The sequence below is a fragment of the Styela clava genome, chromosome 8, assembly GCF_964204865.1.
Source record: "Styela clava chromosome 8, kaStyClav1.hap1.2, whole genome shotgun sequence".
In the NCBI taxonomy this organism is placed as follows: Eukaryota; Metazoa; Chordata; class Ascidiacea; order Stolidobranchia; family Styelidae; genus Styela; species Styela clava.
The window spans coordinates 14,357,799-14,375,284 of NC_135257.1; the positions used below are offsets into that span (position 1 = coordinate 14,357,799).

Sequence of the window (17,486 nt, forward strand, 5' to 3'; positions counted from 1 at the left end):
CCTGCGGTACCAATGATAATTCGTTATGACGAAACAATTGCAAAAATGTGCATGTCATACTAAATCACCATTTTTATGGGTTTCGGAATTCTTAAAATAAAATCTGAGTTAACAGACAGGTGCGCAGCATTACATAAATACCTATTTTATAAAAAACTCAAAATCGCCAAAAATGACTTACGCAATTCGGTTATTAGCGTGACGATTTACGATTATTAGAAAATTTCAAGATGAGCTTCACACAAATTACACCTTCCTTTACTATATATATTGTGAATAGAGAGTGAATTTCAAATGCTATTGACGATTATAACGATATTTTTTCTAAAGTGACGTGTTTGAAATATTCGAATATTTCGCTATCGAGCAAATAAATTGGTTGAAAAGTTACGATCTGCTTCATTAAATTTTATGCTCTAGTTACGAAGCTTTAAATGTATATTTCTCGGAATGGAACTATACATGCTATTTCATCCATGGCTGAAGTAGTAAGAATAGCAGCAATGACCGTGGCGATTCATTGTTCAAATTATAGCATATTATATACAAATATCTCAACTTAATGGATAGTTTACTTAAAATAAGATAACAATTTCAATGAAGATCTAGTAAGCCTAATAGATCTACGCGTATGAGTAGACATAGGCGTTGTAATCATATTAATTTTAGTAGAAAGGAAAAACGATCAGTAGTTGGGAATGTAGATGAGAGATTTTGATGTACACGACAAAATCACGAATTTCTACACCAAAAAATCATTCACGATTTCTGTCATACACAACTGCGGGCCTGCGGCCATATACATAACACATCTGATGCTATGTGAATATAGATCGTAGTCTGAAGTATGGGAAACGGATGTCTCTAGACTCTAGAATAGATTCTTAGACTAGAGCAACCAACACCCGCATAGTTGATACGAAGCCTTCGATACGAATGATGGGTTCGGCGGAAGGTTAAAAAAAAGCGCAGAGATTCGGCAGGCTGGCATAAGTTAAGAACCACTGGTCTAAAATTAACGAGTCAAATATCGTGCGTCTTGACTAAAAGTTTTTGTCTCACTCCAAAGGGTAGCGTGATAAACTTCATTTGCAACGGTAGCAGTGGCATCACAATTACCATTTTTTTACGGAATTTGAGGAAATTATGAATTAGCTACAGAAGTTTGAGCAGACATGTAACATTTATGGTTTAGGAATATTTATTTTCTGCTGTTCAGATAATACCTGGATACTTGGCAAGGTTATTTGACGAATATTCAACGTTTAGACTAAAAATTAAGCAGGTCTTAGATCTGCATTGTATGATGCGAATATATCTTGAATAAATGATGAAATATTTACTCTGGGTACAATTACATAACCGAATTATCAAATTAAATGGAACATAAAAAATACGAATTTTGTGGCGATTTCATTAAGAGTGCGCCCACAGAGTTTAGCTTATCGATAGCGGTGCAATTTTTTGTATGCGTGTGTGCAGTTATTTGCATATTCAGTATTCATTCGTTTTTGTGTATGACCTTATTACCGATCAGCGTCATTGCTCAAATTATAGCATACTGTATCCAAATAACTTATTTTGTATTGGATAGTTTCCTTAAAATAAGACTAAAAATTCGCTAAAGATCCAGAAAGCTTAGAAAATCTACTTGTGAATAGATTGGGCGTTGTAATCATACTATTTTCAGTAAAGAGCAATATGAAAAAGAAATTGGCGATGGGTACCTAGAAATGTAGATAAAAGATTTGAACGCAAAGCTGTATTTGTTAACAGTTTTATAATATTATCTTACTATAGCAATAAGAAACATTGACGGTTCGAAATGTTCATTTTATTTGGGTTTTATCTCCCTATTCTAGCCAAAAGTCAAAATCCTTCCCCTATAACAATAAAGAAACGGTGAAGAATTACGCAGCGTTTATGTAACGCTGTTTTATTTTGCCATCAGGGTTCTAGGGATACGTTATTTCTTGCGATACCTTGCGTACAAAAGAGAATACAACTCACACAGTTGATATGTTGCAAACATTTTAAATCAGCGAATTCATTTTCATAAATTTACTATATTTTTTTAATAGTTTTGATTCCCTAAAATTTGGTCTTTGTCATGATTTTGATTTTAAAGGGATTCATTTTAGTTAGTGAAACACATAATTATTCATATATAGGATCCTTTGAGTCAAAAGTAAGAAATACAGGAATATAACATTTTGATTTTAGAAACGTTTAATTGTTATTGATGAACACCCTAGAGAAAAACATAGTAGAGAACCTATAGGCGTCGGTGATGAATAATGGTGCCAAATCTAATTATATTCTTCCTCTGGACAATCTCTCGGGATTATTTAAGTATCTGCCAAGTAATAAGTTGCTTATGTAAAGTTTGTTTGTTTACATGCATTTTATTTTCATTATTCGTTCACAATAGCTTCGAAGAACAATCCCAGTCACTCAAATCCGTTACTAAAATATAGCTTAGAAATTGTAGAAAACAACAGTGTATATTTTATCTTGCCTCAAAATATGTCAAGTTCCAATTATTACGTGTATACCCCTTTTATACCATGAACATTTGCACCCACGGACGTTTTTACCCTTGAACGTTTGCATCCATGTACATTTGCACTCATGGACATTTGCACCCACGTACATTTGCATCCGGGAACATTTGCCTCTACGTACATTTGCACCCGCAGGTGTTGGTACCTATGTACATTTTCTCCTATTGATTTTTGCATTCGGGAATTAATAGGCATTTGTGGGGAAGCATATTTTATTGTACATCTTTGCTTAAAATGATTACCATTTACTCTGGGAATCCTCAGTATGGCGTTGAGGCATATGATATCCCTATTTCCTCAAACAATTGACAAACGTTTTTATGCGCAATTCAATGCAGTCGGAAGGTCGGGAACGGATGACTAGAGCAACCAACGCCCGCATAACCTAACAACAAAAAGTATCTTCTTCCCCTGCCGATGACACTATTGTGATGTCTGTATTGGTATCTCCGGAAACAGCACAATGATCCCATTTTGCGCAAAATTAGCATCCTCTTATGAATTATCAATGCGCTCCTCGTTTCAACCCTTCGCTACGTGTGGGTTCGGCGGGGGCTTGGAGACTAGCGCAGGGGTTGTGGCGATTTTATTGAGAATGCGCCCACAGAGTTGAGCTTATCGACATCGGTGTACATGCGTGTGTGCAGTTATTTGCATATTCTGTATGCATTTGTTTTTGTGTATGACCTTATTACCGATCACTGTGACGATTTCATTCTTCAAATTATAGCATATTAGATAGATTTCAATCACTCAAATTCGCTACTAAAATATATTTAAAAATTGTAGGAAGACACAGTGTATATTTTGTTTTGCCTGTACATGTCTAGTTCCTATCATGACCGTATCCTTTTTTCACCCTTGGACATTTGCACCCATGCACGTTTGCACCCATGAACGTTTGCACCAATGGAACATTTGCACCTACAGACATTTGCACCCATGGACATTTTACCCATGTACTTTTGCACCCAAGGACATTTTCACCCGCGGACATTTGTACCCACATACATTTGCACCCGCAGGTGTTCGCACTTATGTACATTTTCTTCTATCGATTTTTGCATTCGTGAAGATTTAAACCCATGGCAATCAGCTTCTGATGTGAAAGAGCTTTTATTTTATGACTGAAAAAACGCAGCTACCTTCACCAAGAATATGGGCTACTTACAACTTGTTATCTTTCCTCATTTCCAATATTGAAATTGTCTGAAACACAGTTATTCGCGAGCGAACGTGTCTGCAAGTGCAAAATATCTACGGGAAAAGGTGTTCATGGAGCAAATGCATACGCGTAAAAAGTAATTGCTGCAAATGTACGTTGGTGCAAAAGCACGTGGGTACATATGTCCGCATACGCTGACATGGGTGCACATGTACAGAACTGAAATTGTACGTGGGTGCAAATGTACATGAGGACAATCGTAAGTGGTAATAAAATGCCCATGGGTGCAAATGTACATGTGTGCAAATGCACGTGGGTGCAACTTTCCGGAGTGCAAATATCCGAGGGTGCAAATGTACGTGGGTGCAAATGTCCGCGGGTGAAAATGTCCGTGGGTGCAAATGTACATGTGTGCAAATGCACGCGGGTGCAAATATCCGAGGGTGCAAATGTACGTGGGTGCAAATGTCCGCGGGTGAAAATGTCCGTGGGTGCAAATGTACATGTGTGCAAATGCACGCGGGTGCAAATATCCGAGGGTGCAAATGTCCGTGACGGTAAATGTCCAGGGTGTAAATATCCATGGATGCAAATATACGCGGTGCAAATGTCCATGGGTACAAATGCTCGTGGGGGCAAATGTCCGTATATGCTGACATGGGTGCAAATGTTCATTGGTGAAAATGTCCGCGGGTGCAATCTATCTACGGGTGCTAAAGTCTATTAATGGAAATGTATGGGTGCAAAATCATGTAGGTGCATATTCCTGGGTGGAGTTTACGGGTACAAATGTACGTGAGTGCAAATGTGTTGTCACCGAATCATAGAACTTTGGCCGAACAACTTTTGCAAAATTGCCTCTAGATAGCCGATAAGAAGAATTATATATAATAAATCAATCATAAAATTCAAAAGCTTAATTACAAAATTCTTCCCGGGAAAAATTTCAAAGTAGACTATAAAATGAAACACAAACATGTCGGCTCGATTCGGTGATAGTCGAAAAAAATTTTTTTTTCAGGACTTATGTTTTTCGGACAGGTGTGAACCAGCAAGGGATTGGAATACTTAAGGTTCTCACCATGGAAAAGCGAACCTTCAGCAATGCAGATTATGGAGTTTTTGGTGTAATGTTGGCATTATCTGCTGCTATCGGAATATTTTATGCGATTAAAGATAGAAGATCTGAGGCTGGTACGGAAGGATATTCCCTAGGAAGCAGGTATGGACATTTTTTAGATGCTTGAGTAATTCCATGTCTGTTACAATGATTTGCATTCCAGATCAATGGGAATCGGACCAGTAGCTGCGTCACTCACTGTTAGCTTTACTTCTGCTATCACAGTACTTGGCACTCCAGCTGAAATATATTGGCACGGAACAATGTTTTGGTGGTGAGTGTGCTTTGTCTTGTGAAATTGACTTCAATTATATTAAGTTTGTAACAAATAATGATTTATAGTTAAGTTATAAGTATTCTTTCCCTAAAGAGATTATTGGGATGTAAAGCTCGTTTGAGCTATCGTAAAGACATGGTGTAATTTCTTCTCAATTTATGTCCCCGAGTAGGAATTAATTGTTGAGCCAAATCAGTTACGTTTCTCTAACTAAAAGAAGCAAATAGTTCATACTGATCCCTTAATACCCCCGCCGTTTTCTTGGGTCATCAAGCACAGACGGACGAAGGGTGTTAACAACGACAATAACTGCTTAATACATACATATTGGGAAGGTTTGGTTAATGGCGAAAAGATGAAATCAACGCATTCCTTTATAATGCGTATAGGTAGAAATCTATAATAGCATTTATTTAAATTATGCGTTTGACAAATATTACTAGCTTTAATACTGTACTTGGTTTATTAGCATGCTTATGAAATCATTATATAAAATAATAAGTATAAAAACACCAATACCATTGGTGTGGCGACGGTACGCCATGTGTAGCAGTGCCATTTCATGAATAAGTATTATCGCCAAGTCTGTAAAATCTTCAAAAAATTCCGTGTGATGCAAAGCCCCGTCCCAGCAGAAATTCATGGATTAAAACAGATATAATATAGAACAACCGAAACGCCACCACCTGGGCGATAGTCCGACAAGAATAATTAGGACATGCTAAAACGGGGTCACGTGAATCAAGGTGCTCGGAGTCAAGTATGTATAAAACTGTTCTTTATAAAATACCTCAGGATCGCCGCTGTCTTCATCATTGTTGCAGGTGTCGTATCTGAAGTTTACATTCCTCTGTTTTACTCGCTGGGTATCACAAGCACGTACGAGGTAAATAATATACTATTACTAAGTTATTATTGTATGCGACCTGAATGTTATTCTTTATCTGTTTATCACATAAGCTAATACACATACCTGCCCAACTCGGCTCAGGACATCAGACACGCAGACGAACCTCATAACATATCAAAACAAGCGCTTTCGGCATTCTACCAATTCAGATAATTTTTGTCTTGATACCTGAACCGCAACATGAACTCAACTCCAAACAATACCAGTGACAGCAAACACAGAATAAAATGCTGTCAATAAATCAATTTTATTCTATCAACTGGATATGATGTTATTCGAAATTAATTTCGACATTGATTTATTTGGCAGATTCGACTTTATATCACACAAGGCATCAAAAATTCAACATAAAATTGCTCACAAAATGTTTCATTTTTAGTATCTAGAACTGAGATTCAACAGATCAGTTCGAATATTGGGAACAGTTTCATATCTTATCCAGAGTGTATTGTACATCGGAATAGTGATTTATGGACCAGCACTTGCTTTGAACGAAGGTATGCCAGATTTTTTTTCAAATAACACACGAAAGAAGATTATGCTGTGTTAAAATGCCAATTCATTCAATCAAATTTTACTTACAAAGCACACATGGCTATCAATTATGATTGAACCTATTGAAAACATGAATTATGCGCTCATCTTTCATTAATCATACGCAGGAACATGACCATCCCTAGGAGCTAAAATGATATTTTTCGTATGCTGAATATGCTTGTTGATGAGTAAGCTAAGAGTTGGGCCAAAATTTAAAAAAAGGGTACAGTAAACGCATTTTGAAGTGTTTACTTTTGATGCTATTCAATCGGTATTAGTTGTTAACGTCACTCAAGTGGTTAGGTACAAATAAATCTAATTCTCTTTGTTTTGATATTTCAGTGACAGGATTTGATCTATGGATGGCAGTATTTACAACCGGTCTTGTATGCACTTTCTACACAACTTTAGTAAGTATAGTATAATGCGTGTCATTTCTTCAGCCTTACTTTATCTATAAAATTAACTTTACTAACCTTTGGGCTAACATAATCTTAACAGAAGTTTAAAATATAATGATGTTTAGTTTTCATAATGTATCTGTGCTTTAATAATAAAAAATTTACATTTTAATTCATTAGGGAGGACTAAAAGCAGTTTTATGGACCGATGTATTTCAAAGTGTAGTCATGAGTGCTGGATTTATTGCTGTTATTATAAAAGGGAGTGAACTGGAAGATGGATTCGGCAATGTCTGGAGAAAATGTGAAGAAGGAGGAAGAATTGATTTTCTACGGTAAGTTCAAAGGTCATGTACGTCGTAAACTTTTTATTTTAGAAAATATACTATTATTACTAACCTATTATGGTTTATTCTCAGACAGTCCCCCCTTCCCACAAACCGTTTTTTATTCCAACTAACCATAGTTGTAAAATTGTTCAATATACATGCTACATATTATAAGTGCAATATTTTTCAACATTTAAAAGGCATTTTGGCATTGTTGGCTGCAACATAATAATAAGTAGGATAGGCCATTCGCGGACATGCATTCCTCTATAAATTTTTGAATTAACGTTAGCAATATGTCAAAATAGAATCATTATGTTATCAACATGCGACCGTACAATGCGGTTTCACTCAGGGTTCTATCATCGGGCTAATAATGTTCATATTATTTGTGATCTTCCACTGAATTGCTGGTAACACTCGTTACTGATGGTACCGGATTGTTCTTAAGTCGAGTTTCACTAATTGATTTTGAGTTTTACAAGAAAATATTACTCAATTGCAAAAAATCCAGCTTGAATGACCAGCAATAGGTTGACTTAATTGTTGGAATTGATTGATTTTAACTAATTGATTTTGAGTTTTACAAGAAAATCTCTCTCAAATGCAAAAAATCCAGCTTGAATGCCCAGCAATAGGTTTCATGGTGTGTCTATATTGTGTTGACAAATAAATACTGAATAATTGATTGATTTTCTTGTAGACTTTTCACTCGTATTAAAAATCTGTCCTATATATATATATATATATATGAGTAAAAATTCAGACCAGGCATTGTTCTCCAATTTCGAAGAAAGCATTGATTCAGTACGTACATAAGTTTTATAATTCACTGTTCAGATTTGATACGGACCTGCGTATCAGACACTCATTCTGGAGTCTGATGGTCGGTGGCTCCATCCTGTGGATTAGCATATATGGTGTAAATCAATCTCAAGTTCAAAGATATTTATGCTGCAAATCTAGAAAACGAGCATCTCAGTAATTATGCTTATTCTAATATGATATAATAAATCTATCTTGATTTATCTAACTAATTATTATTTTTTCAAGTACTGGAGTGAATTACTCACTATACATGAGCAATATTAAGAAAAAATTGAAACCAGCAAATTCAATAAAATAGAACATCTAATTATAGTTGTGATGCATTCAAGATTTTTTAAATGTAATTTATCAAAGTAACTCCTCGTTATGTATACAAAGATTATAGTCAAAACTGCAGACAGTTTTTTCTAGGGCTCTCTGCATCAACGTGCTGGGATTATTTGTTTTCGTCAGCCTCGCTTGCATGACTGGTCTTATAATATATTCTCGATATTCAACCTGTGATCCAATAACACAAGGATGTGTTGCCAAGAGAGATCAGGTGAGCACCAACCTAATTACGTCAATAAATTTGAAGACTTTATAAGCATTATATTGTACTCAACACAAAATAGAGTAAATAATTTTTATTTTCATTTCAGCTTTTTCCGTACTTAGTCTTGGATATTTTACATGATTACCCTGGCGTTCCAGGACTTTTTGTTGCCTGCGTATTTTCTGGAAGTTTGAGGTGAGAATCAGTCATTTCTTTTTGATGAATATGAAATAGTGTTTCTACCTCTCTGTAAAAATTTCTTGCAGAATTTGGGGTCATTTTATTAACCTCAAGGCCAAGACGTCTTTCTAAAAAGACATTGACTTCAATTCAGTCTGGGCAAATTTCAATTTTAGCAACCCCACGTCAAGTCGAGGTATCAGTACCTGAGAGTCGAGTTGGTGGTTAATGGTTATCATAATTTTTTTCAGTACTGTTTCGTCTGGAATCAATGCAATGGCGACTGTTTCTATTGAAGATTTTGTTAAACCTTGCTCAAATTTGAGTGAAAGGACTTACATGTGGATAACCAAAGGTGAATTGTTTCTATCAGTTAACTAAGTTATAATAGTATTTTAATATATATGGATGTTGTGGGTCACTCTGTTAATGTTTTGTTTATAATACTCCCAAGCAATCAGCAATAGTTTTTGTATTTTTTCGTGAGCTTCGACACGTTTGAAGAATCCTTAAATCCGATTGTTGATATTAATCCTTGTTAACTTTCTTGTCAGACTGTTTTTTTTTTGTGATATTTTTTGACATATAATAACTTCTTTTGAGTTGTATAAAGTAATTATATGTACGTGTTGGAAATTATAGCTACTAAATAATTTCAATTTCCCACGGATGATACGAGACGACATATAAGATGCTATTATCGACGAAAAAATAGCCATTTCTTCATTTTAGCCGTGGTTTTATTACATTTAAAAGTAATCGGTGTTACAGCGTGTTACCAACAGTCGTTTGTATTCGTGTACCGACCGATACATATATATTCTAATTCTCACACATACAATATATTACAGGATTGGTGATTCTTTACGGTCTGTGTACTATTGGTGTAGCAGTACTGGCATCACAGCTTGGTGGAATACTGCAGGCGGCATACAGTATCTTAGGTCTGGTTGGTGGTCCTATGATTGGATTATTTACTCTCGGAGTTTACATCCCATTCTGCAATTCAATTGTAAGTAATCATAAGACCTCGTTCAATTCTATTTTTATCAATTTATTACAGAATCAGTCTCGGTATTTTAAAATGGAAAGGGCCTCAAAATTGTCTTTTGTTTGTAGGGTGCTTTTATCGGGCTTGTTGGAGGACTAATAATTTCCACGTGGATGTTTGTTGGCAGCCAGACGTATAAAGCCGGGCCCGAGTTTACAAGAGAACTGCCACGTGAAATGACAAACTGTCCTGCTTATTGCCAAACATTCAAGGAAGCAACAGACATTGCAAATTTAACAGCAGAGACTATTCCTCTAGAAGTAACCACGCTTATTAATAACTTCACCTCTTTTACCTCTATCAACAACACCGCAGTGATGGAGCCAGCAATTGCAGAATTTTACAAAATTTCTTATTTGTATGTAACTTGTATCGGAATGGCATCCACGATGATTTTTGGAATGATCTTTGGACTCTTAACAGGTAATTCATCGACAGTGATTGGCCAAACTTAGTGCAATCTTGGAAACATTGAAATTATTTTCGTAAAGAAACGGCGGGATCAAAAATAGTTTTGCTGTTTTGTGCTTAGTTGAGATCATATTGTGAAAAAGAGAAATATATTACGTTACTTTGGCATTTGTATAATTTTCACCATTTAACGTAAAACATGGTAAGTTGTATATGACATTCTCGTACACCTTGTAATGGAAACTCAAAATGTTTGGCATAATCAAAACCTACTGACAATTATTTTAACTAAAGACATCAAAATAAATTTTTTAACCTCTCAGTTCTCAGTTTTGACACCGACTATCTTAATGATTTTTAATTTATTCCAAATAAAATTCCTAATATATGAGCAAATTGTCAACAATTGCCAAAACCATCGAATTATTTTTTTGTACTTTCAGGCGGCTGGCAACAAAGATTAGGAGTCGACCAAAATTTGATGGTACCGTTTTTCGATCACAAGATTTTTTACTGGATACCTGAAAAAGTTAGATACGTTTTACGATTTTGTGTCAAAGAAAAAGTTCCACAGAAATCTACCGAAGAAGAGCTTAAATACGCCGAAAAGCTTTTAGGACAAGTTTGAATTGCGTGTTTCCCACGCTTTGCCAGGAGTGAAAAAATATATTTATAAATAAAATTATATTTATATCCCCTTATTTGATTCATTACAAGGACCATGAAACTACGCTTAAACATGTCAACAAAAGTTATTTTTTCCATATGTAAAGGTTAAATGAATGCACGGTTCGCCGAACCTTCAGATGTTGTTATGTAACAAATTAGTAGGCATCCGTTTTGAGATTTAAAGTTGGTGCTTCCGGTATATAAGTTTAAATTTTTTGTTGATTAAAATTCACATTACGTCCAAAATTTGCACCCTAATCTTACACAAGTAATTCATTATATGTGAATTTGAATGATACACTCATACGGCCTGAAAACAGCATCAGGTCGTTTTCTTCATCTATCTGCACGTATGCAAAGACTATACTGAAAAATCTATTTAGTCATTAATTGTCTTTTTTAAATACAAAAACTCAAACTACTTTCAGCTATTAAATTTTGTTTATACTAGCACACACACGTTTATTCGGCAATTTTGTTAATTCGTTCATCATTATTTGAAATAGCCAGTTTTCACTGTTTTTGGCCTGTGGACATTAGTAGTACATATACAATATATACATATTTTATAGCGAGCCAGTTACTATAATTAGAAGTAGAAATGTAATCATGTACCAAAGCAGGGGTGTGCAACCTTCAATGGAGGAGGGCTAGATAGAAATAACTGGGTGAAACCGCGGGCGGCCGCACCTTTATTCAACATAGCCTTTCTAGTAGTTGCACGCACAAAAACTTTGGTTATTGGTCTAATGACATGCGCTCTTGGCTTCGCACATGCTAGCTGTTGTAACGTCCTAGGCATAGAGAATAAATGTGATTCGGTGATATGCTTTGCAACGCAAAGGGATTTGATTCACCCGCACGTACCAAAGTGAACTAAATTAAAAATTTGCGGACCCCTATACTAAAGCAATAGTTTTATCTGTTATTGGCACACATTGATATTCTTATTCCATTTATCGTGTTTAGTTCATTGTTCCAGTGATTATTGAGCATATTCAAATCTACCGTACTATGATAGTTTGTTTTTTCTTCCTCCGTTATTTCAAAATAATATGCACTGAGAGAAAGGTAATTTTTTATTGTAAATTACGTTTTATCCCTAATTTCGCGCTGGGGGATCATAAGCATATATATATATAAGCAGGCGTGGAGACAAGGGTGTGGGACAAAGATCTCTATACTGGTAGAGTGGTATGGCTGTCACCGATTAGAGTAGCCTGATTGAGTAACCCACGTAGAGTGTGTGAAGTCGCTGCTGACATTTGACAGATATAGTGGGAGTGGCGTGATATAGTAAGTAGCAAGCAAGAGGAAATTCGAAAGTGGCACATACACCTATAACATAATATCTTAATTGTGCATGTATGAGATGAATATAGACAATATGATGAATGATTATATATATGAATACATTATCTAGGATGTGCATCCTCACGTTGCGCCTGAGACGTGATACATTGATTGTTTTATGAGAAATGTGTCTCAATTTGCTGTTGTGTGTATCTTTGTAGATTATCTGATGTTCACGTCGCCACAGTAACATTATTTTAGACTACGTTGGCATCATGGTATTCGGGCGCTAATTTCATCAACTGTTTTGGCGCCGAAAGCAGTTTTTATAACTATCTATAACTGTAGTTAGATTTCTGCACCATATCGAAAATTCCAATACCATGTCACTGTGATAGATGTTTAAATATATTCAGACCAGAGGAAAACCTTTTAGTAGATTCACCAAATTGAGTTTCAGGAATTGCCGATTTATAATTTTTTTTATGTAAGTAAGTTCAGAGCAAGGCAGTGGGCCCAGGCGTAAATAAAATAACGAGTGAAGTCGAAAATGACTCGGACTAAGATAGTATCATTGTCATCCTTAATTAAACACGGTATCTGTGATGAATTTACAAATTTACATTTCATGTCTAAAAATGTACGTTATACAATCAAACTTGAAGCAGTATCTGAGACACCAATAGAAAGATTTCGGAGAGTTGAGAATTATTAACCCATTTCTCAACGCTTATTTTTCACTGAATTTCACCATTGTTTAGTCCAACACAGCTATTCAGGCAGAAAAGAAATGTATGTATTATATTATGTAGTGCGTCAACTTAATTTTATTTGATTCATCAATATACCTACTTTTCTCTATCATTACATGTCGCCAAGCACTTCCGATTGTAACCAAGTAGGTGGCAAGGTATCCAGGCCGTAGCGACTGTCAAAACAGCGACTGTCATAATGGCGACCGCATTAAAACAGCGACTGTTATGATAGTGACTTAACTCGTGTTAGGGTTAGGGTCCTCTCTATACACGTATGCACGCACAAACAGACAAGCATTGCGTAGTGAAAGATTGAAACCAAATGGGACTTTGAAACAACATGATTACGTCGCTATTATTAAGGGGCCATTATGATAGTCGCTGTTCTGACAATCGCTATATGGAACCCTAGTCGCTTCGAGTAATGCAGTTGAAGCGCTAGGAATAACCCGTTCTTCTGGTGGTCCTATGAATTTTCTTCAATTACAATCTTTAAAATTATCTATCTTCAATGAGAGATGTTAGTTTGAACTTTCGGCAAAGCCTTACGGTACTCAACGACAATAACAGTATTTGCGCAATTTAAATTCTGATCTTTTCAATTAGATATCAGAACCTTGAGTCTCGCTGCATGTAAGTCAGCTTTGGTTCCTTGGCGGCTTCATTTCCCCGTGAAACTGTTGCGGTTATCTTATTTTTTCTCTTCTCGAAATTTGTATGTGTGACTCATTTTTTACTGGTTCGAAAAAATAAACTTGACCTGACTAAAGTTACGTAATCGGGGAGGAAAAATAGAAATAACTGTTCAGTAAATTAATTCGCTTTCGTGGTTATATAAAAGTGTGTAAGTCGCTAATACGCGCTCGAATATACAGACTGAAAGATAAAATAAAATTTTGTGCCCAATCATATTCATTGCGAACAGTAATCAATAAAAGATCGTCTATATTTATTGCACAAGTCAAGTGTATATATATATATCATTTTATAGATGGATATACGCTTGCACAACAAAGAATGCATGCTAGCTTTTTAGCAATAGACGTAGCATATTCATTTTAGGGCATATAACTTGAGATGTTGAACACCATGCAGTTAATATGAAAATATGTTGGCTGTGCTGGGCCTTTCTTATTTTTCAAATTACGGTAACATATTGATAGCGTTTTACAGAAATTTACAACGAGCTCCATTCAAATTTATTTTCTCGATTTCAACAAAGTTATTATTTCAGTTTTCTGAAATTCCTATGAAATTAGCTATTTTCACACATATATGATAAAATATGAACAACGATTGACTTTATCAAAATTCATTACAAAAAATTACTTAAACATTACTTACATTAAATTGATTACAAAATAATTTTGTACCGGACAAGTAATGTATATCAATGAATATCCTAATTTTTGTAGCTATTCACGACTTTTCAAACTGCACGCAATTTAGTAACGGCGACGTAAGGATAACATTGCAGTTTCTTATTAATTACTATCGAAACGAATAAAAAGATCAATTTTTCAATTAAAGATGATTAATTACAGATTAGACGCATACAGCATTTTTTACATGACTATTATATATCTTATTGTAGTTTATCAAACTGATTTACTTAGGTTACTTCATCATTCGAGATTTTATGTTCTGTATCAAACACGTTTTAAATGAAAGTTTTGATTAGGGAATACCCTATTTTCGAATATCGATGATTTCAGAGTCGAATGTTTTTTTTTCGAATCGAATCTGGAATACTTCGGAGACATTCAATTGTATATGACTATTTATTGCGATGGTTCCTCGAGGCACGAAAATAACTGGAAGAAAAACTATTCGATCTGATGTGAATATTCGATTCGAAATGCCCAGCCCTAGTTTTAATCAATCTCTGTGATTTACTACAGTTGTACGCCTATCGTTACACGAGTAATCTTTGACACGGCCTAAATATGAAAATCCTACCATTTCTTAATCATGCATGTATAGCAAATATTATAATGCTGCTCTAATATCATGATATTCTGCACAATTTGTTACAGGTTCAGAATTTAAGGTGCCTTACAGAATTGCAAACATTGTTGGGAAAATGAACCACTAGTTGATACATATTCCCATTTTGATTGTATCCAGTTCTGTTTTCAACTAACTGGCTGTGTAAAAATAACAAACCCTACCAGAGAATCTAAAAAAATCCTTTTTATTTAAAATTTACTTCAGTTGATGTTTACAATTTTAGTAATGTCCTGGTTCGCAATTGAACAATTTGGAATTTCCTTTGAATTTGCCTCAAGACGATTACAATTCAGATTGACTAAATTTTTCATATGATGTAATGAGATTATTCTTTCAAAGATTGAGTTGACCGTGATCTAGCAAAAACATCAGTATATTGATACCAAAATATGATTACGAACGACTTAATTTATTTAACTTTCATTTTCACATCTTATTTATATACATTGTGTCGCAGATTTAGATATAATACGGAAATACACTGTTTAACAAATATGTCATATTTAACTCCCGTTTACCGGACATTCAATTTTGTCTCGACAAACGCACAATTTGATTTTTACTCCTATGACCCCAATCAGTCAATGTCTTAAAAGTTCTTTTCCACAAAAGTCAAAAAGGTCCAAATTCAATAAGGTCCTTAATTAATGAATCATTAACATTTAAATACCGTAACTTTCGCTCATAATGAGCGCAAAAATTAAAGGTCCATCATTTACTTCACGACATTTTAATCTTCCCGTCATCACAACTCGGCGCATTCTTTTGCTTGGTCATTTTCATATTACGTAAATTTAGCGGGCAACGCCCGAAGAAAGCATTTTATATGACCGTGTACAAAAATATCGTCACATAGATTTCTCGTTTCCCGTTAATATGACGACATCGATGAATAATTAGCTTTTTGACGCTATATTCATAGTATCAAACTTGACTGCAATCACGGTTATTGATTGAAAATGATTTATTTTGTATCAATATTTCCAATTCTGTACAGAGTTTGTGCAGAAAATTAATGTTTTGTGCAATAATTTCATTTTTTTTGTACAGTTATACAGTGTTACATGTTCACCGATCCTCGTGATATAAAAATTCAAACCAAGCAAACTTACGATTTTTTTTAATAAAATCCATTTTTCGCTCATACATCAGTATTTTTGTAGGATATCTGGGTCCTTAATAATCAGCCAATAATGTCACAAGCTTGATAATACAAATACAAAAATAACTTAAATACTAAAAAACAGTTCAAGTATTGGTGTCGACGATTAGATTCCGAGTTCAAACTCCACGACCAATCTAGGGGTTTAATAAATTTAGATGACAAAAAAGCTCAACCGAAAAAAAAAGTTTTATTACAAAACACAGTAGCTCGATGCTTGCTAGTGCCGCTTGCTCGGAGCGTTGTTTAGAGCGAAGATGAAAAGTAAATTTCAAACCAATAATTGTAATGTTGAAATAACGAGAAACAGCAAAATATTTGAGATAAAATTGGCAACTATGTACTGCTTCACTGCTACTGTTTCATTTTTGTACAGTAAGTTATTTTCATATGCGAGAAAAAAGCGCGTCGAAACCAAGGAAACATAATTACGCAAACATTCCTCGGCTATACTTATTTTCACACAACGGCAAGTTTAGCAAGCTACTATCGCAAATGGAAATTTCTTGGTGGTTATGCGAATATATCGCCCTTAGCAAGTCTAGTTGTGTATTATGCCAATTATTATGCCAGCGTATTATGTAAATCAATTTATGCGGCATTAGATTGGGCAATCAAAACCGGATAATAACGGTATTTCGTTTGTAAATTCGAAAACGAAGAGCGTAGTATTATTTTTACGGAGTTTAGAATGTTCCAGTTTAACCGAGCCTACCATAAGGTTCAAAAGGTAGAAATACAATGGCTGGCATCAACGCGAATATAAAATAAAAAAAAACACTAACGCAAGGGAGTATGGAAAATTTATATTTTTAAGTCTATAGGCGATATGGTATATATGTGTTTTATCTATTTGTTATTCCAGTTCAAAAATAAGAGCTAATGTAAGAGATGAGTATTATTGTGACTTTTGGCTCCGGGACCCACAATAAAAATACTCTAGAGTATTCATCCCAACTACCGGGGATCTATATCTATGTGACATATGAATGATGAAAATAAATCGAATTGGTGTTGGCGATAGGCTACTTACAAGAGTGTTGTTGGTTTGTATATATGCCGTACAACTGAACGTGTTTCAGAATAACTTTTACACCTTAATCATTGAACATTTTTTCTACGTTTTCGCAGAATGGATTTTATCACATATATCAGGAAAAATATTTTATCATAACGTGAGCGCATTCCATGGATTTCGTTACTCGTCGCCCGAGGTGATGGTATTCAGAGTTTTACTTGCTTTTTAAATGATGTTGTTGTTTGAAGATTTATGCAAAAATCCTCTCATA

General features: G+C 34.9%; 1 protein-coding gene across 1 annotated transcript; it reads left to right on the forward strand.

Annotated features, from left to right (window-relative positions):
* Positions 1–4,735: 4,735 nt before the first annotated feature.
* LOC120345935 (sodium-coupled monocarboxylate transporter 1-like) lies at positions 4,736–12,010 on the forward strand. The gene is made up of 13 exons (XM_078115319.1): positions 4,736–4,951; positions 5,013–5,123; positions 5,922–6,012; positions 6,416–6,533; positions 6,916–6,983; positions 7,155–7,309; positions 8,144–8,284; positions 8,543–8,672; positions 8,773–8,861; positions 9,098–9,201; positions 9,698–9,858; positions 9,966–10,320; positions 10,752–12,010. The coding sequence occupies exons 1-13, from the start codon at positions 4,812–4,814 to the stop codon at positions 10,934–10,936; spliced, it is 1,848 nt and encodes a 615-aa protein (XP_077971445.1). The 5' UTR covers positions 4,736–4,811; the 3' UTR covers positions 10,937–12,010.
* The last annotated feature ends 5,476 nt before the right edge of the window (positions 12,011–17,486 follow it).

Excerpts from the sequence above, each read along its gene's own strand:
- LOC120345935 (XM_078115319.1), top strand. The coding sequence starts at position 4,812 with ATGGAAAAGCGAACCTTCAGCAATGCAGATTATGGAGTTTTTGGTGTA. Across the intron at positions 6,013-6,415 it reads GTATCACAAGCACGTACGAG|TATCTAGAACTGAGATTCAA; the intron begins GTAAATAATATA and ends TTTCATTTTTAG. Across the intron at positions 8,673-8,772 it reads GTGTTGCCAAGAGAGATCAG|CTTTTTCCGTACTTAGTCTT; the intron begins GTGAGCACCAAC and ends TTTTCATTTCAG.